This window comes from Sparus aurata, chromosome 20 (assembly GCF_900880675.1).
Source record: "Sparus aurata chromosome 20, fSpaAur1.1, whole genome shotgun sequence".
NCBI lineage: Eukaryota > Metazoa > Chordata > Actinopteri > Spariformes > Sparidae > Sparus > Sparus aurata.
The window spans coordinates 5588255-5615822 of NC_044206.1; the positions used below are offsets into that span (position 1 = coordinate 5588255).

General features: G+C 41.5%; 1 protein-coding gene across 1 annotated transcript; it reads right to left on the reverse strand.

Annotated features, from left to right (window-relative positions):
• Window positions 1-162: 162 nt before the first annotated feature.
• On the reverse strand, window positions 163-26449 carry LOC115571105 (1-phosphatidylinositol 4,5-bisphosphate phosphodiesterase delta-3-A-like). The gene is made up of 16 exons (XM_030400181.1): window positions 26055-26449; window positions 18990-19045; window positions 18776-18887; window positions 12368-12596; window positions 11975-12104; window positions 11547-11772; window positions 10574-10775; window positions 9946-10090; window positions 9467-9619; window positions 6922-7068; window positions 6678-6831; window positions 6414-6530; window positions 6032-6210; window positions 5572-5707; window positions 4175-4324; window positions 163-4092 (listed from the first exon to the last, which is right to left on the reverse strand). The coding sequence occupies exons 1-16, from the start codon at window positions 26140-26142 to the stop codon at window positions 3932-3934; spliced, it is 2385 nt and encodes a 794-aa protein (XP_030256041.1). The 5' UTR covers window positions 26143-26449; the 3' UTR covers window positions 163-3931.
• Window positions 26450-27568: the final 1119 nt, after the last annotated feature.

Here is a 27568-nt window from a genome sequence, read left to right on the forward strand (position 1 = left end):
ACTCACCAAAATTGTGAATGCTCATGGTAAAGGCTAGAGTATGATATCAGAGATTGCTAAAAGGACGACAAATAAAAACAGAGAAAGGACTGGGACAGCAGCACAGAGGCTGCCATCTACGGCACCAACTTGGGTGATGATGGTCACAAACGACATAAGAAGGCTGAACTCAAACTTTTATTGACCTTTTTACTGTAAAAACATTTGCATGTGTCAGCTGACAGTTTGGTTCAAAGCTGGACTTCAGTTACATAAATACTGTGTGACATTATGAGGTTCTTCAGCCACTTGCAGAATTTCTTTATTGCATTTCTATTCTATCATTTTGTATCAACAGTTCAAATAAATAACATCAGGTTGATCTACAGCTGGTGCAGCACAAAAGCAAACAGTATAATACTTCAGATACATAAATAAACAACAACAATGTCAATGGTTTGAACGGTTTTTGTTATAATTGCTACAGTAAAAAACAAAAAACTAAACAAAAAAAAACACAGCTTGTTTCTCGTCTACCCATATTGGTCTTTCTAAAATTTCTGTATAAGTGCAATATTTTTAGAAACTGGACCGGAATCTTTGAGATTGTTAAGCATTGGCACTGGCTCCAAAACTTAAAATATTACACTGATTCTTAAAAGTTTTCCTTATCACATTTTCTGTCAAATGGACAAAGCAGATCATGATTCACGATTCAGTCTTTTCATCACACCAAACACATTCTGAATGTGTTACATTACTTCATACATTTATAAGATGCTCGTCGACTAATACTGATCTCTAATATCCCTTCATCTTCTCAGCACCAGGCCCTGAATTCAATTCCTTCAAGTTTCAAGATTCTCTTTGAGATTATCACAATGTCAGATATTCATAGTTCTTCTGGACACATGTAAATCAACATGAATGTGACAGTCTTAATACCAACTTTGCCAAATCAGTAAAAACATCACTATAAAAACCTTTAATTTAACATAATATGTTATGGTAGATGACTTTACAGAGTGATGTCTAACGCAGAAATATGTCTTATAATGTGTTCAAACACTGACTGTAATAAAGCCTTTATGTCACAGTGGCCTCAGTGGATCATCAGTGGAGCTGACTCTCCTCGCGCAGTACACATTTAAACACAAAGTAAACAGGGACAATGGCAAAAATAAAACAAAGACAAGAAAAGCACGTGACTATGAAGCATACCCATCTAATATAATAAACTAACTATAAGGCAGCAGATGTATCTAGTGAACTGCAGCATTTAGCTATTGCATAACTGCACAAATTGTGTTTGCTAATAAAAATAATATAAAAAAATCTCTAGTATCTACTTAATGATATAGTTTGGTCTGATTCATTTACTCATAAAACGAAAGAACATACATACTGTAGATTTAAATTATGTCGAGCTAAAACATGCAACACACTGTCTTCATGTGTTTTCAGTTTGATACGATGCACTACAGGCTACATAACGCAAGTACTGGGGTGGGATTTTACTGCCAGCAGGCCCTGCGTTTGTACAGCACATGTCAGGCATGCAGAAACAAGAGCTTTTCATCACCGTGGAGGTCTACAGAAGCATTGTTAAAAAAATGTTTATATGGTTTTTGGCTATAATATTGGGGAAAACGCCAGGCTTGAAGCCTGTATAAGATTGTAAATGAGAGATGTAGTCAGATCTGGCCTCCCTGATACAGTTATAAAAGATTTTTTAAGGATATGTTGGTCTTGATACATAAACATGGAGATTCGTTCTTGATATAATTTGAGGTAAGAAACATAGCTAATGTAGGGGAGTAGAAAAATGTCTCATGGAGAACCAAGATTTGTTTGTCATGAATACAGGTTAAACAGAGTTCTATTCGGCACTTCACTTGCTTGGTGAAAGAACCGTTAATCATCCATCCAAAGTCCACTGAAACTCTGTCAGTGGTCTCAGTCTGTTTGATTGCATACCCGGATGCAAGAGTACGTTTTTTTTTCCAAACTTAGAATATTGAATATTTCGTTAAATATCTGAATACAATACTTGCATGCTAAGTGTATGTTGACATACTTGTTCTGGTCTGTGATCAGATCGTTCCTAATGTGACCCCACAGTAAGAAAGCTTCCTAAAGCTAACATGAGGCACCAGGAGATCAAGTTAGAAACAAGTTAGAAAATAGTTTTTTTAGTTTAGTTTTAATGTTTTGGTTTGTATCTCGCTCTTTGTGTTTTATTTTCTTGATCAGCTGCAGATGAGGGATACTTCCTGGTAATCACGTGCAGATTCTTTGACATGACAAAATACCAGCAAAGATAAACACTTAATTCAAGTCCAGCAATAGGTCCGGATCACAAAATGCAGCAGATAATCCCATTCTCAGTAGATTACTTTATAATGTGAGCAGTGTAATTCTGCTGTTAACCTCATTTGTTCCAACCTCATTCCAGAGTCCAAATTACAGTATTTTAGACAATGTGCAATGATTTTGTATTGTGTCACACTCATGTGACTTTCCCTGAAATTGGCTTACATGGATTTTGATTTATGGCCCCACTGGTGCCTGAAACAAGCAACCTACGGCTGCAGACCATTGCATTTTTTAATGCAGGTCTTTTTTTTTAAGTATTTTTTTGGGCCTTTTTATGGCTTTATTGACAGAATAGCTGGAGAGGTGGCAGGAAACAGGATGAGAGAGAGGGGGAGCGACACACAGCAAAGGGCCCCAGGGTGGAAGTCAAACCCGGGTCCGCTGCAGCGAGGACAAAGCCTCTGTACATGGGACGCCCGCTCTACCAGCTGAGCTAAACAGCACCCCAATGCCCGTCATTTTAAGAACACTGGTATCTCATGAGCATGGGAATGCTTGAAACCATGTAGTTTGTACAAAGTGAAGTCAGTTGTATTTCTATGGCGCCAATCCACAAGAAAAGTTACCTCATGGCACTTTTCAATTGCGGCAGGTTCTGATGATTTTTGACTTTTTAATAAATCAATTTACAGATAACAAAGTTTGCCCCATGAGCAAGCACCGGCAAGAAAAAAAACACCTTTTAACAGGAAGTAGTCCCTGAGCAGAACCAAACTGAATGGTGGGCGGCCATCTTTGACTGGTCGGAGTTGGGACAAATTTAGGTAAGCTTTGTAGCTTTTCTGAATGGCTACACTGTCAGTAAGAAGGGGGAACAATGCAATAAACTGGCGATAACGAAAAAAGAGGAGAGAGAAAGAAAGAAAGATAGTTCAAATAGTTTCAGAAATTGGGATCATTTTGCGACCTAATTGCAAACCAGCAGGCATTTAAATGTGGTCGTTTAAACGTAGGGAGAAAATCTAACAGCAGATTTCGGTCATGGCCTCGTAGATTATATAAATAAGTAGAATTCTGAAGGCTGCTATAACGGGTCCTTACATCAACCCTCCATCCACAGAGGGATTAAAGACAATGTTGGGGCTTCATGTATCCTCCAGTCAAAGTTACTAGGGAATTTTTTGGAGGACGGAATGAGGTTAGGAGTGCAGCTAAATCAACCACAGCTAAAACCGACATTGGGTTTGGTGCTGACGGTACTCACCTCCCTGATTGTCTCTTTTCTTTTTTTTTGTTTACACACCCTTGGAAAGATCAGGGGGTTTATTCACAAAAACTACTGGCATAATAAACGTAACGCACTCAGCTGTAAATGTCATAGAAGAGTGTTTTCTTTCCCTCATGAGATCAATATAGTAAAATGCTGGTCAGTTTGACTGTTTTCATTTTGTTCGAACACAATCCTCTCGTTCCATAAAATACTGACAGACTGAGGACATAGCTGCAACATTTAAAAGGTTATAACCATGTAAGTCTTTGAATTAGAGCACAGATCTTTCGTTGCCTGGATCAAACAGGTCTTGGGATGTTCCCTACTGGCCTTAGAGCTTCATGGTGTTATGGGGTAGAGATGGGATCAGGGTTTCTTGGCTGAAGACTTGGCTGGTGACATGGCCGGTGATTTGGCTGATGATTTCGAGGGACTGCTCTGACATGGAGTGATCTTAACATGGATGAAGATCGAAGAGGGAGAACGTCTGGAGCCATCCTGTTTAAGCAATCGGACATGACGGTAACCTGCAGAGATACAGGACAGGAGGTCAGGAGAGCAAATATATTGTACGCTCTATGTAATAGCCAAGCTGCACTGCAAACTCACCTGAACGGAGACTCGCGAAGGGCAGCGTGTACTGTCCCAGGAAGTCGTTGCTTGAGGTATAGTCATGGTCCTCCACCATGAAACGAACCAGAGCCAGGTCGGGGACATGGACGGTAAAGTTAAAGGTACAGTCCCACCGCGGGTTAAATCCTAAGGCCACAGAAATGAGACTTATTGACACCAATTTGTTGAGTTTTGTGTGAATTCATTTTTGTATTTAGTTTGTTGTTTTTTGTCTCAACCCCTCACAACCCTGACAATTGACCTGAAGTACTCGTTTATCAATTCCACCTGTCACTTACCAAATGACTGATCATTTGTTTGGTAAAGTGCATGTGCATTCTTACATCCTGCGGGTGCGTTCTGAATCACATCTTTCCCTTTTTACTTTTAGTGCATACTGCAGTTGCGTTTGCAGCGTAGAAACTGTTGCATGCAGTATGCATACAATTAGGCAATGTTACCTTGTCATGACAAAATGCACTTTGAATTTTGACCCTCTTGTTTCTGTATCCGTCACAGTAGCACAAAGAGTGTTGTAAGTTCTGTCATTAAATCTGTCATTACGGCGTCTGTCATTCTGTCAGTCGGTGCTCTCTCTGCTTTATTTGTATTTGTGTGACACACTGTGAACTATGTGCGCAGGGGATTGTGGGTTAGAAGAGCCAGAAAAAAAACATGCTGATATTTTTGGCGTACTGCATTTCACATACTTTGGATTGGAACATACTGAAACTTTTTCTGGCATTATAAATAGTTTGGCAGTAGGGGTATTGGAATGCAGGGTGGATGAATAAACCATTTACTTTCAGCTATTAACCACTTCCTCACTACTTTTAGCTCTTCACCATTTATCCATTACTTAGTAACTTAACAATTCAGCTGCTCATTTTTTTGTAAAGTAGAGTCGAGTGGGCATGCACGTTATCAGATCACATCATTATCTAATGTCCAGTAGATGGCGCCTGATTGTCACAGTACCCCCAGGTTTGAAAACCCCAATCTCCCATTGTCTGAGAGCGCACCTGAACACACTGTCAGTTCCACAGCGATCGGATACATGGAGGGGATAAAAACAACTGATCATCTGTTTCAAGGCAGTCCCATCGTGACACGTTGCTAAAAGCATCGGCGTTCGTCTGTGCAACTGTTACTCAAAGGGAGCACACCAACATTTGGATTTTACCCGCCTAGGCGGCAGTCTTTAACCTCGCTGGAGGAACCAAAACTTCCCAGTTTCCAAGGTTTCCCCTCGGAAAACATCCCTTTTCAGCTTGAATTCTTTTGTGTTTGTCTCCCCCACTCTCTAAACTCACCCACATGTACACATACACACATACTTTCCGAGAGACACATTCACATATTCTTATGAGCGACCATCATCAATCCGAACATACCATTGTTGTCGACATGATGAGTTTTCTTCCTGTTGTTGTCAATGGGAACGCCATGTATCTCCACCCACACCTGAGGGTCCACAATGGAGCTGGGCTTGTCCAGTTCTGATTTAGGGAGCTGCTGAGCTGAAATAATCTGAAAAAACAATAATAACAGAGCTTAATTTGATCACTTTAGAGTACAGCGAGAGCTTATCCAACTGTTCTGACACTCCGATGCAAAGACAGACTTTCTCTCTTTCTTCCTTTCCTTCTTTCTTTCCTTCCAGATGTCCTACTGTTTGGTTTGGATTTAAGATGCAGCATATTGCAACTAAGACTAAGTCACCAAATCTCTTCTGCAGTTTGATGATCATTATTTTTCGGATGCAAACTGACAGCACTGTGAAATACTTTCAGAAGCTGCAGTTGCGTCTGTTTTGCTAGTTTTATTCATTTGGCAGGTTTGACGCCATCTTACCCGAACAGTGAGCAGGACAGGTTGATGGCCAGGACCTCCACCCACATTCTCGGGGTTGAACTTAATGTCAGGCGGGCACATGAAAGGAGGCTTCATGACGTAGCCACACTGACCATTCTGCAGGAACCTGCCATGGTTCAAGTCCATCTGCTCGCCAGGTGTCTGGAAATTCAAAGCAACTGGAGAAAAAACACAACACGTCTGTGTTAACATTGTATATTTAGGTCTGCCACAGCGCTATTTTTATAGCACCAGTGGGCTGGTTGGATGTTGGGATTTGGGTCACACACGAAGACCAAAGAGAGAAAGGTGAGAAGTTTTGTCTGAATAATACTCTTGACTATTCAGTCTACTTCTAGAGTTACATAGAATAAGTTCTCACCAATCTGACAGCCCCCGTTCCACATGTCCTGAGGGTTGTAGTTGGAGGACTGGAGGCGCTGACCTGAGGGGTAGATCCTGCTCAGCTGGTGGCTGTTGTGACGAACAAAATACATCCCTGCAGGAGAAAAACAAGAATCAAAGATAACTATCTGCTTCAACACACCTCTTCCATTGTTCCATTTTCAATGTTTTCAATTGTGGGCAGTCTTTAAACTACTTAGCTTTTCTTTAAGAAAGTCGGTTTAATCATATACACACACACCTGAGTCCTTCACATGCCTGAGTGCTTCACTTTCAGAGAAAGACGACATGTCGGTTGCCGGGCTTTTGGCCGACTGTTCGAAGCTTTTAAAGGGAACACTTCGGGTGTACACCACCAGCTCTGACAGCTCTGGACTCAGCTTTGATACAACTGGCTGAGATGACACACATACAAAACCAATCACATTTTTAACAGTCTAAAAAAAATAAATAAATAAAGGTGATCTGGCAGGTGTTGTCTGTACCTTCTTCTCCTCTTTCTTTCTCCTGGGTTTGCCTTCGCTGCACCGACTGGCTTCCTCGTCTGAGGAGCTGAGGTCTGACGAGCTGGACGAGCACTCCTCCACCACAAGCTCCTTCTTCCCCTTCACCAGGATTTTAAACTGGAGATCCTGCAAACACAACTATCATTATTATCAAATGTACAATCATCATTAAGCACAACAAACACAGCGCACACGATACATTAACAGCGTGTTTGAAAATTATACCATACTCAAACTATTTTCATCTTTTACAATAATACAAGAGTCACTCCTGCTGTTTCATCTACCGCGACTGCTTATTTATAATGACCACTATTACTGTGGTGATAAAACATTCAGAGGCTGCACAGAGGTGCTGCAGCTATGGACAATATGATAACAAAGTATGTTTTCTGAACATTAAAGCATGTTAACATTTCCAAGTGGACATCCAAAATAAAAGTGTATTGCTGAAAATAAGCAGAATAAGCTTTCGATATTTTTGAAATTGTAGTTTTGTAACTTTAAGTTAAACTTGCAACAGCATTGTTATTTCTTTGCTTTTTACTCATCATTCTGCAGTAAATACTAATTGCACAGCGTAATGGCGCCATCCGCCTACCAGGCTGGATTTTTCCCACACAAATGAAGGTCACATTAGGGCACAAAGGCAGCACATCTACCATAGCGCAAACCAAAACAGGAAGAGGGTGTTTTTTCCCGTTTCACTATCCCCAGGTAACTGTGGAAACTCTACACTACAGGACGGAGGAGGCACAGACGGTAAAGAGGATGAGTGTTAGGAACCGAGATAAAACAAGAGTGAACAGACGAGCATTCGTGTGATAGGGAGCAGTCGTTATATCACAGTCTGTTCCCTCGCCGATAAAACAAATCAGGCACATCAGCATTCTGTCTACCAGATCAGCAAGTAACAAAGTAACTCACTTATACAGTGAGTGACTTTGCCTTTCCATAGCACTGAGCTCAGGGTTTTTAAGTCAAATTGGAATTACTACTGTTGTTTAGTGCTTTGGATAGCAGCCAGGCTGCCAGCACTGTTTTTGCTTTGTGTAATGCAGCTTCAAGGAACTTAAAGTTCGGCCCTTTAAGCTAAATTTTTTAACGTTGTTTTTAGAAAAACCAAGGTTGATTTAATCATCTAAAACAAAAAAATCATGGAAGTTACAGCGCTCCCATCTTAATCAACCTTTAAGCTAAATTTAAGCATTTATGTGAGTCTTTGTATGGTTTTTTAAACCTCATGAGTCCCTTAAAGAAACCCTAAGGAAACGTGTATTCATAAAAACAGGAACAGAATTTGTTTCTAAATTGATTTAAAAAAGGAAAAACTGAAATGTCACAGTGACATAAGCATTCAGACCCACTACTCAGTACTTAGCTGAAGCCCCTTTGGCAACAATCACAGCATTGAGTCTTCATGGGTCTGATGCCACGAGCTTTGCACACCTGGATTTGAGGATTTTCTGCCATTTTTCTCTGCAGATCCTCTCAAGCTCTGTCAGGTTGGAGGGAGTTTTGAATAAATTTGCAAAAAAAAAATCTAGAATTCTATTACCACTTTCTCATGGCGTATTGAGAGAGGCTGGTGGGGGGGAAAAATGATAATTCAAATGATGACAAGTGTGAAAAAAGTGAAGGGATCTGAATAACTGAATGCACGGTACAAAACAGTTCAAAGATGCTATTTTACTCCTTCATTCTTCATCATTTTTTGAAAGTAGTTGAGTTTCAAACCTTGTCACTGACTGTAATGTTACATTCACTTGTTTTATTTCATAGGTAAATATTTATACGGTGTTAAATAAATAAAAAGTCCTGGAAACTTGCAAGTCAATATGTCCAAAGTGAAACAAGTTCTGAATAGATAAAAGTAAAGCCGTGAATAAGAGGTCCTCAAAGCAGACAAACCCTAACCCTCCTCTGAGTGTAATCAAAGGCACAGGCATGACAGTGGCCAGAAGGCAACGCTGTTGTGAAGCTGCCCCGAGGGATTGTGGTTACTGGGGCGCAGATCACGAGTCCGCCGACCCTCATACGCATGTTATGATTACGAGCACGCGTAGAATAAGTGGGACACAGAAGAGCAGACGGCCCCAGTCCATCTAACACAAACAGACACATGTAATCCTAACATAGTTACAGTTGCCATCGATTCAGGGAAAGTGTTCACGAATGGCTCAGAAATAAAAGTCCTGCAGTCCAGTTGGAGGGTGCTTGGATATTAAAATGTATGTCAGAGGGAAATCTTTGACAGTCAGTCACTGGCTATGTTTAGCCACATCCGCAGTCTATTGGAAAGTAGCAAAGCGCAGTCCCAGTATCTATCAGGACAAATCATTTAATCATGCCAGGTTGTTTAATCTTTCAGGCAGCTGGAAAAAAAAAACTGCCCTTGTGTAAGAACAATTGAATGTGGTTCCAGTGGCTGCAGTGTCCCAATTAAAGACACCATCGGTCTCAATAGATGTAGTCGTTCTTATGGGGATTTAACTTTAATCTAGTTTCTGAACAGTGTACTTACCTCTGGAGAGGGCAGTTTGTGAGGATCCACATCCTTGAGGGGCTTAGTGAGCAGCTTCTCTCCCAGGATGGATCGGAGGTGTCGAGCCATGACTGTCTGCTGCTCTACGGAGCAGTGGTTCTCCAGGGACAGGATGAGAGGGTAGGGAGAGGCCTGGGGGAGAGGGGCGAGGGTGAGAAGTCAGGGAGAAAAGGATTTGTTTCCGTGGAGAGGAAAGGATAAAAAACAGTTTTTGGCCTGTGAGCATAATTCTAAACGTACACGTAACTTTCATACATTATAGATTTCATTCAAATCAATAAACCCTTTGTCATTCTAAAATTCATATTAAGTAATCAATTCAGGAGGATCACAATCACAGACTTTAACATGTACCTGTACCTTATATCTCTGCATGAACGTGACCAAATCTGATAACTGTGTGTCTGCATTTTTGCACTTGACAAGTAAAACGATTCCGATTCTAATAAAATACTCACTTTAAAAGCATACTCATTGATAGTCTCGATGACTTCAACAAAGGGCACTTTGGAGGTGAGCGTGTGTCCGTGGTAGATGACCGGCTCTCCTTTATCTCCGTCCCAGCAGTCCAGCTCCACACAGCGGCAGCCATGATTCAGGGCTCTAAGAGGGAAACATAATCCTCAGATGACTCAGTGAGTAAAGGTGAAGCCTAACAGCAGTCCCCTCTCTCTCTCTCACTTCACACACTTTGCTTGAATCCGTTATAACAATACAAACTCTCGAAAACTCCCTCTGGTATCCTTGAAGTGTTTCATGACTGCAACACCCTCTGTGGTTGAACGGCACCCTTCAGGCACCCTGGGATAAACTTTTGCACCCACATTCTTAAAAGTCACATGTCTGCTTTTTTTTTAAAGAATGGGAAAAACCTCCGTCTGGAAGTTTACAGGCACTAATCCCAAGCTTTACAAATCACCGATTTGAGATGTGTCACCTTTAACAGCCCAACAGTACGCAGAGCCTTCAGAGAACTGTTGATGAATTGGTTTTACCTAGCCTAGCGAGCTACATAGCAAAGTGCAGCACATTTACTCAAAACATTTTACATGTGCAGTACAGGTCTGAGTTCCGCTCTCTCCTTACCGGATGTATGGCTCTGTGCTGCTGTCTCCAGTCAGCTGGTCCGCAGTGAGGTAGGTGTTGTGGGAGGAGGAGATGAAGTAGTGCACCAGTGAGCGCTTCATGTCCTGGTAAACCCGAGCGTGGTCCGGGTTAAACACGCAGTTCTCCTTAGACAGCATGTACATGGTGAAACCGTTGGGGGTCATGAATTGGTTTTTCTGGGCTGCACTGGGCAAAAGGCACAAATACAAGTCAGTAAGGAAAGGGGTGTTATTATACCATGCCACAAATCACAGCTGTGGTTTGAGTTTGTTTGCAATACATAGCTTATTTAGCCATCAAACGGACCTGGGACAAGACTTTCTGGCAACCCGCCGTATGTATGTAAGTACATGTACCTGACATTCACTCTCTTTTTAGCTCTGCTTTGGTCTTTTTAGCTGCTGAACACTTTTCCCTCTCCCATTTGGGACAGCGTAAGTGAACTGCTATTGGTTCATCAGAGCCATTTTGCTGAACACACACCCTATAAATGCTGGTGGGCTGTGGCGTGCACAGACTTTTTGAAGGGCAGGGGCGAAAAGAAGGGCACTTTAGCGCGCGTTTTGGCTCCCAAGAGGGCACTTTAGCACGCGTTTTGGCTCCCAAGAGGGCACTTTAGCACGCGTTTTGGCTCCCAAGAGGGCACTTTAGCGCGCGTTTTGGCTCCCAAGAGGGCACTTTATCATGTTTTAACCAGCCAAGGGGGCAGTGTGTTTTGCCAACCAAGAGGGCACTTTGGCCTGCTTTTTTGGCTCCCAAGAAGGCACTTTAGCGCACGTTTTGGCTCCCAGGAGGGCACTTTAGCGCACGTTTTGGCTCCCAGGAAGGCACTTTAGCACGTGTTTTTCAACAATTGGGCCACGAGGGGAGGCGACTGCCCTCCCTGCCCCCCCCTTGTGCACATCACTGCTGGTGGGCCTACTTTACAATGCATTGTTATTTAACACTGTACCCCATTCATTAAGTTCATAGGTGAGGATGAGGCTTTGGGCGTGAGTGAGCGAGTCGTCCTCCCCCTGGTCCTTCAGGAAATCCTTCAGGTCCACAGTGGAAAGCACGCAGCCGTTGGCAGAATAGCGGATAAACACGGCGTCCAACTCCGGCCTCCGCAACAGCTCCCGGCAGAACACTTCGATCTCTCCGTGGTCCAGACGACCGTCAGCTGACTGGTCACATTTCTGTCAGGGGGACAAGAGTCAGTCTTTGTTTTGGATTTAAACGACTATTTTCAAGCTGCTGTCAGTCGTCAAACCTTGTAGTTGCACAGTTAATGAAGGACTGTTATTAGTCTAGTCAAATGTATTTATCACTGAGCAGATAATGACAGATTTCTTTTTTATTTTTGGGTTGACCTTTAAGCATGCGGATGCGTTCCACTACCTGGAAAAGGCTACGCGCATACTGGTCGCTCAGGTCGATGTTGATCATCTGCAACAGTGTCCGGACTTCGTCGTAGCTCATCTTATCATCGTGGTTCTGGTCAGCGCGACTCAGGTAAGCATGAATCCAAGTGACACGCAGACAGTCAAGGAAGCAGCAAGAGCAGAACATCCACAGTGTTTGGTGGTGTCACAGTTTGACCAAAACTGGTTCTGCCTGTACATACTTTGTGTCGGTATTCTGTCTTTTTTGAACAGTAAAAAGTATATTCTGTTGGCATTTTTGTTGGGACTCTTCTGGGTCTTTGCAGGGGGCTTACAAGACCACTGACTATCATCTCCCCATATATGTTATAGACAGTTATACAATTCTGAATGAACAAGAAAAGGATATTGGTCAAGTTTCTCTTTCTGGGTCATATTCTCCACCCTCCCCTGCAGTGTTCGGATTCCACGGACCCAGTGTTGAGCCTCCTCCCGGCTCTGGCAGAGGAGATCCAGGCTTTTCCGGGACCCCTTGAAGACCACCGTCAAACACCGGCCCTCGGGTACTGAGCCAGCCATCTGGCGCAACGTCTCTGACTGGCAACCCTCACGGATGCACTCCACCTCCATGACAGAGACTGAGGATATTCCCGGGGAACATTTGGGGAAAAGGTGGAGGAAAAACAAGGAGGTCAAGTGAAAATAACGCAAAACGAGTGAACTATTGTGTCATCTATTGACATTTAAATCAAGAGGATCTCGTGAGTGCTTTGTTCTCATGATGGAAATAACTGAGAGGTTGGACAGAAAATACAGGGACCAGGCAATTAAAAAGGATCAAATAAAATATAGATGTAAGTTCACAGTTAAGCCCTGAATCACATAAAATATCAGCATTTAAGAGCCTCCAAAATAGTATCAGTGGTCCTTGTCCTGGGTTCCTCCAAGTGTCTGAACTTTTCTGAAAGATGAAAAGCATTCATCCAGAAGTCTTCTGGTAGAAACCGTCGCTTACCATTATCCACATATTTGAAGATCTATTATGCTCATACTCTTATTACTTTCACAATTTTACTTTTATGTGCGTGTCTCCTAGAAATGTTTACACGCTCTAACGTTCACAAAACCCATTCTTTTCCATTCTTGCAGCACCTCTATTCACCCTCTGTCTGAATGCTCTATTTCACTGCCTGTCTCTTTAAGGTCCCCGCCACCGAAAGAAGCCCAGTCTGCTCTGATTGGTCAGCACTAAGAGGCATGAGCAGGCCCTGCCCAGCCTGTTTCACCATCAGCTCTGTATTTGGACATGGCTACAGGCTACTTTAAAGGCACAGTTTCTGAATACGTGGACTGAGCATGTGATACTTTCACTGTGTTTATAGCTGCACCCAGACCTGCTTTATAATCAAAAAGACATGGGAATCTCACTTTAAAAAATATGGGACCTTCAGACGATTATCATGTCTGATATGTCAAACAGCACGAACAATCCCTTTTCTAGCGTAACCCGATGCTTACATCACTGGAGGAAAAATAGTGAGGGAAGCCTAAGTGTCCTGCACAACTCTCCCAACCTCGGCCTCCATGCTCGATTGCTGGGATTTTATTACACAATCATAACTGTCACTTTGGATCTCTCTGCTCAACGACACACTCAGACTGTGATATCTTCACAGAACTCCACAGTCCACCTCTCATTCTCTGCATTACCAACACACTTTATCCAATTGATCCATGACACAAACCTTAATGTCCAGAGTCCACACAAATGTTCAGGATTGTCAAAAAGACGTACGAACTCTATGTCATTAAGATAGGTGAAAACAACCAGATGGGTTTAGTTCGCATCAACTTATACTCGCCTCAGTGGGAGTCAGCATTTAGGTTCAAAACACAAATGTTTGTGTTTTCATTAAATACTAATGGTAGTGGTATAAAAAGTAGTATTACAAAATGGATATAAAGAAGGAAGTGTACAGTTCAAAAAGTCATTGCAGAGCTGTGTCAGCACAATCAGCTCTCGGTTAATTGCGGTAAAAAAAAGGGTAAGTGTGGCAGGAATGTAACACAAACATGTGTGGTGACCTACATCTCATTATACATTTAGCATGACAGAAAAACTTAAGTTTCATTAAATAAATAAATTAGGTAAGTATAAGTATTTTTCAACCACATTAAATATATAGTTAAATTCACAAATACAATTGTTTAATACGTTTTAAGAAAGAATACTGGTTGGCATTAAGGCCCAAAACAATTGCAATTTTTGTTTTTAAAGCTGTAACCACAAGATCACAAGTTAATTATTACATCATTTTGAGATCGTTTTCTAAAGATAAGACAGAATGAAATGAAAACAATAACTTTGTTATCTTGAGATAACAAAATGAACAAACCCATTATTACAACAACAACTGACTGACTGTGACTGCACACCACTCAGCTTGTTGTGCTGCACTTTTTGCTCGGCGTGTGGCTAAAAGTCACTTGGTGGAACTCGTGCTTGTGAACTTTGGTTCTGCATTGAACACATCAAACTCCATACCATGTTGCCCATGTGCCAGTACAGATACACAAACTGTTACAGTCCGGCTTCATATGTATTAATTGATTGTACACTAAATAATCAAGTCAGACACATCACAGAGTTTTATGAAAAAACACAAATGTATACATTTAACAGCTTCTGCTTTGTGTTATGTATGCTTTCAAACACAAATTGCTTTATCATTGGGTTGATAATGTTGTAAATTCACAAAAGCCAATCAACTTAACGTTTTGTGAGCAAAATACAGGGTTCGTACAGGTGCTTGAAATCCTTGAAAGTACTTGAATTTCAATGTTATGTTTTTTTTTTAGGTCTGAAAAGTGCTTGGATTTTAGTTTAAGTGCTTGAAAGTGCTTGACATTATAACTCTGTCTTTTTCACAAAATTGGGATCAGACTGGATAATTAATTTCTGAAGTTTTTGCTATTATGAAACATAATTTTAGATGTTTACAGCATAATACAGTGTACATAATTGTGATAAAAAAGTGAAGAAAAAATAATGAGTTTATATATTCCTGTAGATACGTATTTTACCCCAGCAATAAGGTGCTGGAAAATCCTGAAAATGACCCTAAAAAGTGCTTGAAAAGTGCTTGAATTTGACCTTGAAAAATGTGTACGAACCCTGAAAATACAACATAAGAATTCTTACACATGATGACCACTCACAACAACAGCTCACTCACACAGGCCTCTGTGTGGTGTGTATTTAAGGTGGTGTCATTTCGAGTCAATAAAAGATTTAATTTGTCAAGAACACACACACATACACACACGCACACACACACACACACACACACCACCCACGCACACACACACACACACACACACACACACACACACACACACACACACAAACAATAATATTGCATCAAGAACTCATGGTTACAGAGTATGAGGTTTGGTGAAGAACTAGTTGAGTCTCAATGCGTGTTTGGTTTTCCTGCGTAGTCCTACATGCTGAAATACCAACTTATTCTCACTCTATACTTTTGCAGGAGTGTTTAAGGAGGCAGCGCCAATGTTGGCTTGGCAGCAAATAACACGCAAACAACATTAGTGGAGAGGTGAGGAAACAAACTTATAGCAAAGGTTTCCCTTACGAGCACAGCTGTTTGTGTGCTATATTCAACCTGTTTGTTCAACAGGCACACCTTGACCATTTCCAGTTTATTGCGTCCATATGTGCATTTAAATAGTCACATCACGCTGTCTAATGGATTTTTAAAAAACTAAATGAAACTACACTACATACCAGGTGTTTGCAGAGCTCTATTTGCTTGTGGTTTGACTACAAACTTCACCACTATGCACTGTGTTTACGTGACAACAGTCAGACAGCAACCGTAGTGGAAATTCTGCTCAAAATACGTCAATGCTGTCCCGAAGGTAGATGCTCACAGAATAGAGGTACACTACGATCTCTGCAACATAAAACAGTGGACACTGGTGAGGAGCAGCTGGATAGTGTTCGTTGTGCCATGTCTATAAGTCTGTGACAGATAAAATAACAGTGTAAGCGGCTCAAATGCTTTAATAACATTTCTTTTTGCCACTGCTTTTAACTGAAGCAATTCAAGTCTTTGAACTGCATTATTACTCTGAGTTTTTTTTTTTTTTTTTTTTTTTTATAATGCAATTTTTAATGTCTTTTAAATGAAATGTTTATGTCTTTTAATGTAATTTGTGTGTGCCTGTAAAGCACTTTGAGTTGCCTTGTGTCTGAATTGTGCTATACAAATAAACTTGCCTTGCCTTGCCTTAATGGTCCATTGACTGTGTGGAGTCAAGGCAGAAGGATACAACAGCCTTCCATACAGTGGTCAACTTAAAACAGATGTGTTACTGTCCAGCAGGCTGCAAACTCTGGTCGCCATAGGGAAAAGAAATGACCCACACTGGGGGAGGCATAAATGTTTATGACAAGAAAAAGATCTTTGTTATCTCAAGATAACTTAATAATCAATTGTGATCTTGAGATACTGGCAATGAAAAAACAAATTGGACCTTTATTGGTTCTGGACTTATGTACCAATCAAATGTCACATCATCAAACTGTGAAGCAAAATGATAATCTGTCACATTTGTTTAAATAATCACACTTTTTTTTTTACTATATCGTCAAACTTTAATTATAAGTCACTTTGCAGGTGAAGATTATACATAAAACGATACTTATCAAGACATTATTCAAGTTTATAGCTGATATTTGGGGAGTTAGACCTCACTTTAGTTTAAAGGGCCACAAGAATATAGGTAGGAAAGCACTGCACAAGACCACCCAGTCATGTTACAGAATAAGCACATTGAGCTAAGTGGGATACATTTCTGGGCGTGGATAACAAGCTACCACTTTTTTACGTATCCACATGTTTAGCCCAACTGAATCTGCTTAAGAGCAAACAGAAGCAGCTGTGGATCAGAGTGGAGTATATGATGCAGACGAGTCAGCAAAAAACAAGACGTGAATGAATGAGCAAATCAAAATGTAACTGTAGCCTGTGAGTGTGTGGTGTGAAGGGTGAGAACAAACTATATGATTCATTAAAAATGTGAAGTTCTCTAGAAGGACACGTCTGTAATGATACTGGTTGTCATGAAAGCAATATGCATGACACCCCCCCCCCCCAAAAAACACACACACACAAACACACACACACACTCACACACACATAAACCTGCACACCGAACACACACTGTGCCACATCACAAGCAAATCGAGTCTTGTGGCAATTAAAGGCCTTGTAATGCACACTGGAGGCTAAGTTAGCGGGTGAGCCGTATGATAACTATATGGAACAAAACCACAGGCTCAGGGCTGACTCCCATCACCACATAATGTCCTGTAATCTCCCTGGACTACAGCAGGATGGGCTGCCATTTCAGGCTCGAAATAGATGGGCTCTGTAATCAAGGCACCGTGTGTGACCCTCAGATAGTGATGAGAGGGAAGGTCGCTGTGTGAGCGAGTCCATGTCTGCACAGAGTAGTAAGTAGCATTTAAAGTGAACAAAAATAGATACTGTATGTCCATGTTTCACCTTACACGCCTTACACGCCCAGTCAGAGCACTGAGCTCTTGTGGAACCCTAACTATGCAAAGGAAAGGCCCGTTTGCTTCCAATCATCGTCATCATCATCATCACACAGAGACGGTTCTTAACCTCTGGGCGGGGCTTCCTAAAGGGGGATTTTATAAAACTAATTTTAAAATGTTTAATGTATGTGGGAGAGGCTCATGGAGCCACTCAGTTCCAAATGCTAAAAAGGACTGAGTGTATAGAATGCTCTTCTTTGCATATTCATGCCCTGATGAAAGAGGCTGCCATGCAACATGGGAACCAGCTCATCAGGAGCGATACAGCACATTCCATCCAGACCATCCCATGATATATAACGGCTAAAGGACTTTCATCTGGAGACCAAGGTTTAAATCCCCCCTGAAGCTGAGAGTGTGATGATTGTTTTGCGGAACCTCTACGTTGTACTGGAAGTCTGTCACTAATTCAACTGCTGTTAGCCACTGTCGCTCTTGGTTAGAGGAGTATAGAGAGGCACTGGGACGAGGCACTCAAGAACGTGCGCAAAGTCACATCCTCGTGACTGTCACGGAAAATCTGACCTGAGTGCTTCACAAAGAAACCCACATTCCAGCAGCACATGTCAACACATCATCCCACAGGCTTGTCTAAGCAACCAGGGGAGAGATGAAAAAGTGGTTTTTATGCCATTATTTTGAAAATCTAACCAGATGTGCCATATTAATTATTGCTAATGTGAACATGGAAATGGGAATGTGTTGTATTATTGTAGGCAAGCCCAGATGTGTTTTGGCACGGTGGACTGACAGGGTCTATTCCACGCTGTTCAATCTAATCCGGTAAGGTGCTGTCCTGTTTTATTGCCGCTGGTGTGGAGTAGGTGTGTCAGTATGTCTAACGGCAAGGATACGCTTAAAACTGGTTTGTATTGGTTTCGGCTGACCACATCTAAACGCTAAAGTGTTCGCAGCTGTTCTGAATGGTTACAGTTACCCCATAGAGCGTGCTGTCTTATGGAGGGGGAACATGAGATGATGGGTCACATAGGGTGGCCTTTCAGACGGTCTCTCTTTGGTGTTGATGTCATAAGACACAAAAAGTGATGGACTTACATTTGTTGAGAGGGAATAAAGATTGGTTATTTGACTTTAATTCATATATAAGAACACACACTCAATCTTCCCTCTCACACACACACACACACAGATACATCCAAACACACTTACAGGACTGTTGCTCCTTGGCTCTGCTCGAGGTTTTGTGGGACTGACACCAGACAGTGATGCCGTCTTCCAACAGCTTCAGAGTTCGACGCTTCTGCCAGCGAGGCGAGCGGACCTTTACATGAGAGAAATGACTCCATTATATCTCATTCATTGTATGACTGCTATCTGTTCATGCTAACAACTTCTCTCAGTTCATCGTTGGTAAAAGCTTTACCTTCACCATGCTGGAGCCCTGCAACATCTGCTTCACATCTTCATCCTCCTGAACTCCTGGAAAGGAAACAGAAAAAGACGGTCGAATAAAGACAGATACGTCATTAAAACTGTACTTGATTGTGTGCAGGATGGCAGTGTGTGATCAGATATCTGGAGCACTGAAAGAAAGCCGGGAAATGAGGAGAGAAAAGAAGAGAGACAAAAGTAGAGCATAGTCAAAGTTAGAATTTGGTGAACATACATCTGTCGGACCGCAGCGGCTCGTATGGGAGCTCTGCAATTCTGTGATTTTGGTCCTGAGGCCAGCTGTTGGGTGTGGCTACAGATGGCATGGTATAGAAGAAAGTGAGGATTGCTTGAAAAAGTAGAAAGCGAGAGTAAGGGTGAGGAGAGAGAGACTGATAGACAAAGATCGTCTGGTGCTGAGGTGAGACAGGGAGGACTACCTTTGGCTTGTTATGAAGGACTTATCCTGTAACATTTCTTACAAAGATGACCCATGAGATGTGCCTTTCAGTTGAAGGCGTCTGTATTTACACCAGAACAGAATTGTAACACACACGTGTTAATTTGCAGGCGTTATGTGAAGCAGTGTAACTGTATGTATAGCCTGATAATGATAACTACTAATCTCTCCATACTGTTAAGCAGAATATTCCTAAAGGGTAAGACACTCTATCCATTACTTTTTAACCAATTTTCATTTAAACTTAAAATAGTTTTGGCAACCGTTCTTCACTTCAGTATCAAATTCAACTTCTATGCAGATGACACTCCGCTCGCTCTATGTTGCAGTCAGTACTACTGATCACTGACTTCAGTCCAAGTAGTCTTGTTAGACAATGCTTGACAAATACGTCTCCGACATATAGGGAAAAAAACATTAGTCTTTAAACGCACAATATGTCATTTCTGCCACTAGGAGTCCCTCACTCAAAACAAAAGACATCAGTAGCATGGGATCATGGGAGTTGTTGCCTTTATTGTTAAAGAATCACCAACGTCAAGGAAAGTCTATGTACTTGTCTCAGGTAGAAATGTTCACAGACAAGGTGAAGTATGAAAGTTGTGTTCACGTTATGACTAGTCACATTCAACGTCTTCCTTCTTCACGCTCTGACTCTCTTGGAAGTTAGAGCGACAGGTGACCAAATGAAACACACCGTTTCCCTCAGTAAACTTGGGATTTTGTTGAAATTTAACAACAACTGGTCGTTTAATGCAGCCGTGTTACGCATCATGTCTTTTAAATGAACATCTTTCACATCTAATTGTGGCTAAAGGTTCGAATCTGAGAACATAACATTCTGCAACACAAACTCATTTATTCTGATTCGAGGATTCAGATATGTGGATACGCACGTTCGTATCTTTTTCGCTTCAGTGAGACCTGCGTTGTCAGCTACCTTCAAACCCTCCAAATGATAAATGCTTTCATAAAAAAGCATATTGACACAGCGTATCCCTACAGCAAGATACAATCAAGGATGTGGAGGCAACACACACACGCACACACGCACAAATCAGGTGATGGCTAACTCTTGGCTCCACACCTAGGGGCTGAAACCAGTGACAAATATTTACATGAGGGAATAGCTGACAGCTATCATTACGCAAAGAGGTCACACAAAACAGAAGTATCATCAGTTCCTGGTTTTTAAATGACCTCCTGATGACTCACGTAAACATCCAGCTGTAACTGTAATCTGTAATCCTCCTTCGTATATTCTCAGTATCACCATGCGACATCTGTCAACCCGCCCACACCAAGATGATGACTGATCTCTGGGCTTGTTTCTTCATTAGCGATATCTGAGTCCCAGTCCTTGGATGATAAGTGCAGTGGCCTGACTTAGATTGGATCATCAGAGGGGAGCTCAGTCGGAGTGAATGTGAAGTGTAAGATGCAAAAGGTCTGATAGATGCAGTCTTGACTCATGAATCAGAAAAAAATACATTTAGAGCACAATCAGCAGCTTTAGTTAATCAGCAAGAGACAATCAATCACTCAAATCAAATCAAAACACTTTTAGTAAATGATTTGATCAAGGTAGAAGAGAAGAGATGAAGTTAATTTGTGTTTCTTTACAAGATGAAAAGTCAGTGTTGGTGTTAACGGCTTGCTCCGCTGCCCCAAACTGGCCGAAAGTAATCAAATGCACCCTTAACTTAAGCTTCAGCTGTAACGCTCAAACCTATTTTACTCCTGTCATGTGGCAACTGATGGATACAGATGCTTGGAAAATAACGCCCTGAGCTGCGACTGACGACCTGTTGTGGGACGATTCCTCTGACTGCTGAAGGAAGCCGAGCAATCTAATCAATGACAGTGCAGTAATTATAGCAACTGATAGAATGTGTGGCATGTAAGTTATCTCGAGTTTCCTTTGAGGAGCGGCTTGAAATGGGCTCCGAGGGGGGCCCTGTGGCTTCATTATAATATAGCAGCCACACGTGACCATAAGTGTATGTGCACTGAGGGAGATACTACGAAGTTATCCATCATATTGTCTAGCAAAAGGAGTACATGGCCTTTAAGCTCTCCCTCACAGTTACTTGTGAGTCCTGCGCTGAGTAAGCAGGACTCAGTGACGTCTGTGGTTTAGGAAAGGGCTGGGCCACTACACTCACAGAGGAGTCTTGATACTGGGAAAGCACACAAGCATGCAGGCACACACTCACTCCCCTGTACGCAACACTTAGTTACTGTAAATGAGAACAGCAACATCACCGAAGAGGGGGAAATTCATCAGGGGTGTGTGTGTGTGTGTGTATGCGTGAGAAGGAAAAGAGACAAAAAAAAAATGACAGGTACCCCAAATACGGGAATGTTCTGTGGCTTGGCTAATGATATCGCCGCAACAACAACTGCTGTACTCCACACCTACAATGTGATAATGTTGACTCTCTATCAAAGAAAAGTTTAAATGGAGGTCAAACACACTAAATGCACACTCAAAACCACTGTGCTGCACTTAGTCACACAGAAACCAGAGATATTATGGTACTTATTTGGGAAAGTGGGAAAAAAAACCCTCACGCCAAACACACACATCACAAGCAAATCTAGTCTTGCGGCAATTAAACTCCACCTCTGCCTTCATTAACTGGCTGACACTCAATGACAGTCACTGGCTCGAGTAATAAAAACATACATACGAATTATTCTTGTATGTTTTTTGTCACTCAGACGACAAGCTGCTAAAAGAGAGAATCATACAAAGATTAGGCGATACATTCTCAATAATTGCCACAACTCATATATTGACTTTCTGATACATTTCTATGTATTTATCTTAGTATTTTTGTTGTACTTCTTAATACAAAGGTTTTATTTTAAAGGACCCGTATTGTAGAAAGTGAGTTTTCCATGTCGTTTTGATTAGAAATATGGTCCGGGTGTGAGATTCAGCAAATACAGTGACAGTCTCAAACACTCAATCCACAAAAAAGTGCACACAGCCCGCGCTCAGAAACTCACTTCAAAACATGTTGGAAGGACTTCCTTAAGGTTGTGATGTCACAACTGTGCCATCGCCACCCTCGGCAACACCACCATCACGGCAGAGAAACACGCCGGGCTGCGCCTGCTCAGGCCTGTGAGAACTGACCAATCGGATAGAGACTGAAGAGACGCGCTGCAGCGGTGGACAGTATCAAAGAAATGATGTAAATAATAACGATTAAGCATGTAAACATTTTCTAGTAGACACCCAAATTAAAAGTGTGAACCTGGAATCGGTATTGTCATCATATTGTTAGTAGAGCTGGTTTCAGGACAGAAATGGATTCACAGGTCACAGTCGGCTGAAAAAACACTCAGAACTCGAGCGAGTGCAAATAAAAGTCCCACTGAAGTGGAAACGCTGAAGATCAAACAAACACGCCCATCTCCACAGTACAGTGATCAGGGACGATAAAGGCATTTTAATAAGAGTAGTGAGTGTCAGCCATTCTGAATACACTTGGATCGTCTGACTAACAGGATGGGTTGAGGATGTACATACTGTATTTTAAAATCAATTTGGGACCTCTGAGATCCCCAGCTTCTTCAGTTGTTTAGGAGAATGCTGCGATGCTATTTCGCTGTGAAGCTCCGGGGGATGTTACTATGAAACTTCGACAGATCACCATCAGCACTGGAGTGAGTCGAAAAAAGACTGGATTTTTATGTTTGGGTAAACTCATCCTTTAAAAGTTAAAGCTGTGAACACGTGGTTGGTAGAAGATACGGCTCGGTCACCTGTAGAGAACAGCAGACAGAGTTCATTTCTCTGCCGTTTAGCACATAAACCAGAGCTAAATCACTGGGTAAGATCACCATCCTGCCGGCTGATTATCCGGCTGACAAACCTAAGAACTGTTTAAGTTGGCTGGTGGGACTACAGGTTCCAGCTCTGAACACCTGGTAAAGGTTAAAGGGGATGGAACTTCATTTGTGCCGCATGTAAACACTGGAAATCTCTTTCCAGACGCAATGTCCTAGTTACTGTGGATAATCCACCAAACACACCGCTGACAGTTTTCATTGCGAAATGACTGATTGTGTTGGTGTTGGCGTATCTCTGCCTCCAAGTCTTCTGTAAAAACACAGTTTCTGAGTTTGTGCTACCCAAAGCCACGGGCCTGGAAATCAAATATGAATGCTGGAGTAAACCTTTCATTTTGATTAAAAAAAGGTATTATTAAAACCAAAGCCCTCAAAAGCTTTTCTGTTAGTAATGTGTACTGTGCTAACACACTGACCAAACCCCCAAAAAAGCAGCAGGAGTGCAGCAGGGGGAGCACTAACTGGAACCTGGAAACCTGTCGCTGTAAATACGTCCTTTGGTTGGGAAAGATATTTGCTTGAACAGCTGGTAAATGTTTGTCATATAACCAAAGTTTAAAATCGGTCCGGATAAATGTGCAGTCACCACCACAGAGCAGAAGCTACACTGTGCTGTCTCTGGTGGATTCCGGGATACACCAGCTAACTTTCATTAGTCTACCTGGAAGACAACTCAAGGACCCAATGGAATCAAACTTGACACAACCAAGTCTGCAGCCCGACTCTGCTGCAGCTGGTTGGTCTGGCTGGAGGTGCAGAGATCTGTGGAAGCTGCACCCTCCACCCTCTGGCTTTTGTGACTTTAAAATGTTCTGATCATTACTTCAAAAAAGTATGTATACTACAGAGAGAGTCCTGTACAAGCATAATTTTGAGGTATTTTTATTTTAGTTGCATATTTCTGCTACTTTATACTTCCACACCACAACATTTTGAGGGCAAATAATGTACTTTTTACTCTACTACATTTATTCAATAAGTTAAGTTACTATGGCTTTTGGGATAGCCTGCTGCAACTGAGCCAAAACAGGCTATTCTAAATCAATTTATTGATAACCGATTTTTACACTTAATTTCAGTGGATGGAAACATGCTGAATGTCAGATCTGATGATCCATCCGGCAGGTAATCATCTCACCCGTCAGGGGCGATTCTAGGGGGGGGGGGGGGGGGGGGGCCAACAGGGGCCAGTGCCCCCGTAACTCTGAGCACCCGTACTATACAGTATGTACACATATGTGAATATATGTATAATTTACTTTCACTCATACTTTTGAGACTTAAGTACAGTAGAGCACAGTGCAGGAAATATTCAAATACTATTTGTATCGGTGACTTTAATTTAAGTATGACTTTTGGGTAATTTACAACATTGTTCTACAACATGCTGGGAAATACTAGCAATCTAACTAACAATGAATATTGTAAACATTTAATAAACAAGAGTATACTGACTTCAAGTCAGTGATGAACGACTGTGCATCAGCCTATTAGCTCTACTTTCATGAAATCAAACACACATGCAATTTTCCCAAAGACTAAAGAATTAGTTGCTAATTTGAATAGTTGGCGCAAAATGGATGTCAATGTTTAATTTTATTGCTGTTAAAGTTATATTATAATATTTACAAAATTCTAACTGGTTTCAACTTCTCCAATGTAAGGATTTGCTGCTTTTATACATCGTAAATGTGATATTTCTGGCTTTTGGACTGCTGAGCTAATAAAAGAAGCAATTTGAAGACATCAGCTTGGACTCTAATTCTAATCAAATCAACCTAGTCATCATTACTTGCAACCTTGAATTGAAATAATGTCACATCACTTAAACAGTATGTACATCATGATTGTACAGCAGGTATTTACACCAGTGGCTCTCAAACCTTTTCACGTCAGGGACCCTAAAACTGCCTCACATTAGACCACAGACCCCCATGTGACGAGATATTGTCTGGAGCCTCACTGATATATCCATGGCTGATATTAATGGCTGATTTGACCATCACAGATATATCTGTACTGGTGTTCATGTTATCAGATGAGACAAACTTGTTTTTTAGAGGTGAGAATGCAGAAGAAAAATGCCCGGGCTAATTTACTCACAGTGAAGGTTTACTGTTTCAGTTCACTGATGTCATGTTAGACAATAAAGTTGATCAAACTGTTAAATATGCTGCCTGTGTCATATCTTTGTCAAAAGGGTTTGATAACCACATTTGAGGGTTTATTGCTAAATATTGTGTGTATATCTGCTAATATATATGGATATATATAGATTATAGAAAATGATTTATGCGCTAATATCGGTAAGTGGCTGTAATTTAGTCCATCTGGTAAGAATTTTTCTTTTTAGATGTTTTTATTATCTATTATTGTATTCATTTATTATTTATTCATTAGAGTGATTGAAATCCAGGACCTGGGGTGTAGCCTGTGTACTATTTGTTTATGACCTACAGGATATATAACACAGGTCTCCAAATAACCGTCTGAGGGAAAAGTCTTTCTTTGACTGTTCACTGTTAAAGGTCTGATCTTGTGAAGGGCTCGCATTCAGATTATCCCCCACTACTTAAACATTTCCTCCTCAGTGCTGCTGTCCAGCATCAGAAGGAGGAGGCGGATAACGGTCCGGTCAGTGACTGCTCCAGGAGGATTTATCAGCGTCACCTCCTCGCAGACAGAAACCTCGATCATTAGCAACATTCAGAAGATTGTAACATCAGCCCTCACCCAGATTCCTCAGAGGATCGATGGCCTTTGACTCGGACGTCCCGGCTCCGTTCTTCAACGGGGCTGCTTTCTTTCTGTTGCCCAACATGTCGCTATAGGAAGCTGCGCTGTAATTCCCTTCAGCCTCCCGGTCAGGTCCTCTGGCTCTCCTGTGGCCGGGCCGTGCGGGCTTCTTCAGGAGCGGCGGGAGATGAGCAGAGCAGAGGCTGAGCCGTGTGGAGCTCCTGCAGGAGGACAGTGTGAGCGGCTCCTCGCAGGCTGCTCCGCATGCTTTTATCCTGGAGGAAGAAATCAGACTCCCAGCCTGCTGATGTCACTGTCTCTGGATTAATGTACACAGAGTTGAACGAATCAAAGCCGTTGACAGCAGCACGCGGTGGCTTCCTGGGGAGACTTTCAAAATAATTGTAGCCGAAAGACGCTCAGATGTCAGGTTCAGTGTATATGTCATTATAATATGATAATTGCAATTTCGAATACTTCAGGTCCGAAAATAGTTAATTGAGATTGCGTAATATAAATGTTATCACGACTTGCCAACATGTTCTCAACTCAAATGTTCCGTTTACTTGCTTTTTGAATATTAATAATAATAATAATAATAATATATATATATATTATATTATTATTATTAGAATTATAATAATTATTATATAATAAATAATTATTATTATTATATTTTGCCCTTTTTTATTGATAGACTATTGATAGGTTGAGAGAGAGGGGGAGTGACACGCAGCAAACGGCCCCAGGCCGGGACTCGAATCCGGTCGCTGCAGGAAGTACAAAGCCTCTGTACATGGGACATCTCTTTGAGAAGACATGATCTTATAGGCTTCTGATTAGTGGCATGTGCTCTTATCGTGTGTGAAAGGGTTTGAACCTCTTCCCAAATTCAACAGAGGCTGCTGTCCTTCTTCATCAACATTAATTACCAAAATTACTTTAAACATCCCTCTATTTCTAACGTTAACCAAAATAGTAGCCCTTTGGGTTTCAATCATGCCAGAGGGGCTTTGCATCTCCACTATTATGAATGTGATTACTAAGTTTAAACTGAATAGGATATGTTCTCTGTATTTCCAGTGAAAACTCATCACTCACAAGCTATCGATCCTGAAGCTTTTATTCTGAAGGCTCTTGACAATTCCGGTTTTTGCTGTCTCTTTTAACTAGACGTCAGACGGAATTTAAACGGATTACAGACTGGAGAGAAACGCTCCTGTGTTGCGTGTATGAGCCGTCCTCTAATTTTAGCTAAATTACAGTCTAAGTGATGAACGGACTGATATCTGAAAATAGTCTCTCTTCTGATGTAATTGGGGCAATGGTGCTACATAATGACGGCTCTTTAATGAATTGACTCTATCGATCTGAAATAGCTTCTGAGCTGCCTTATGAACTACATTACAATATTTCTTGAGAATGAATAAGAATAAGCGTCCTCCATTAGACTGGAGTTTAAGCAATGATAAGGAGGATTGGAATAAAAAATAGAAAGCTCAGTTTCAGAA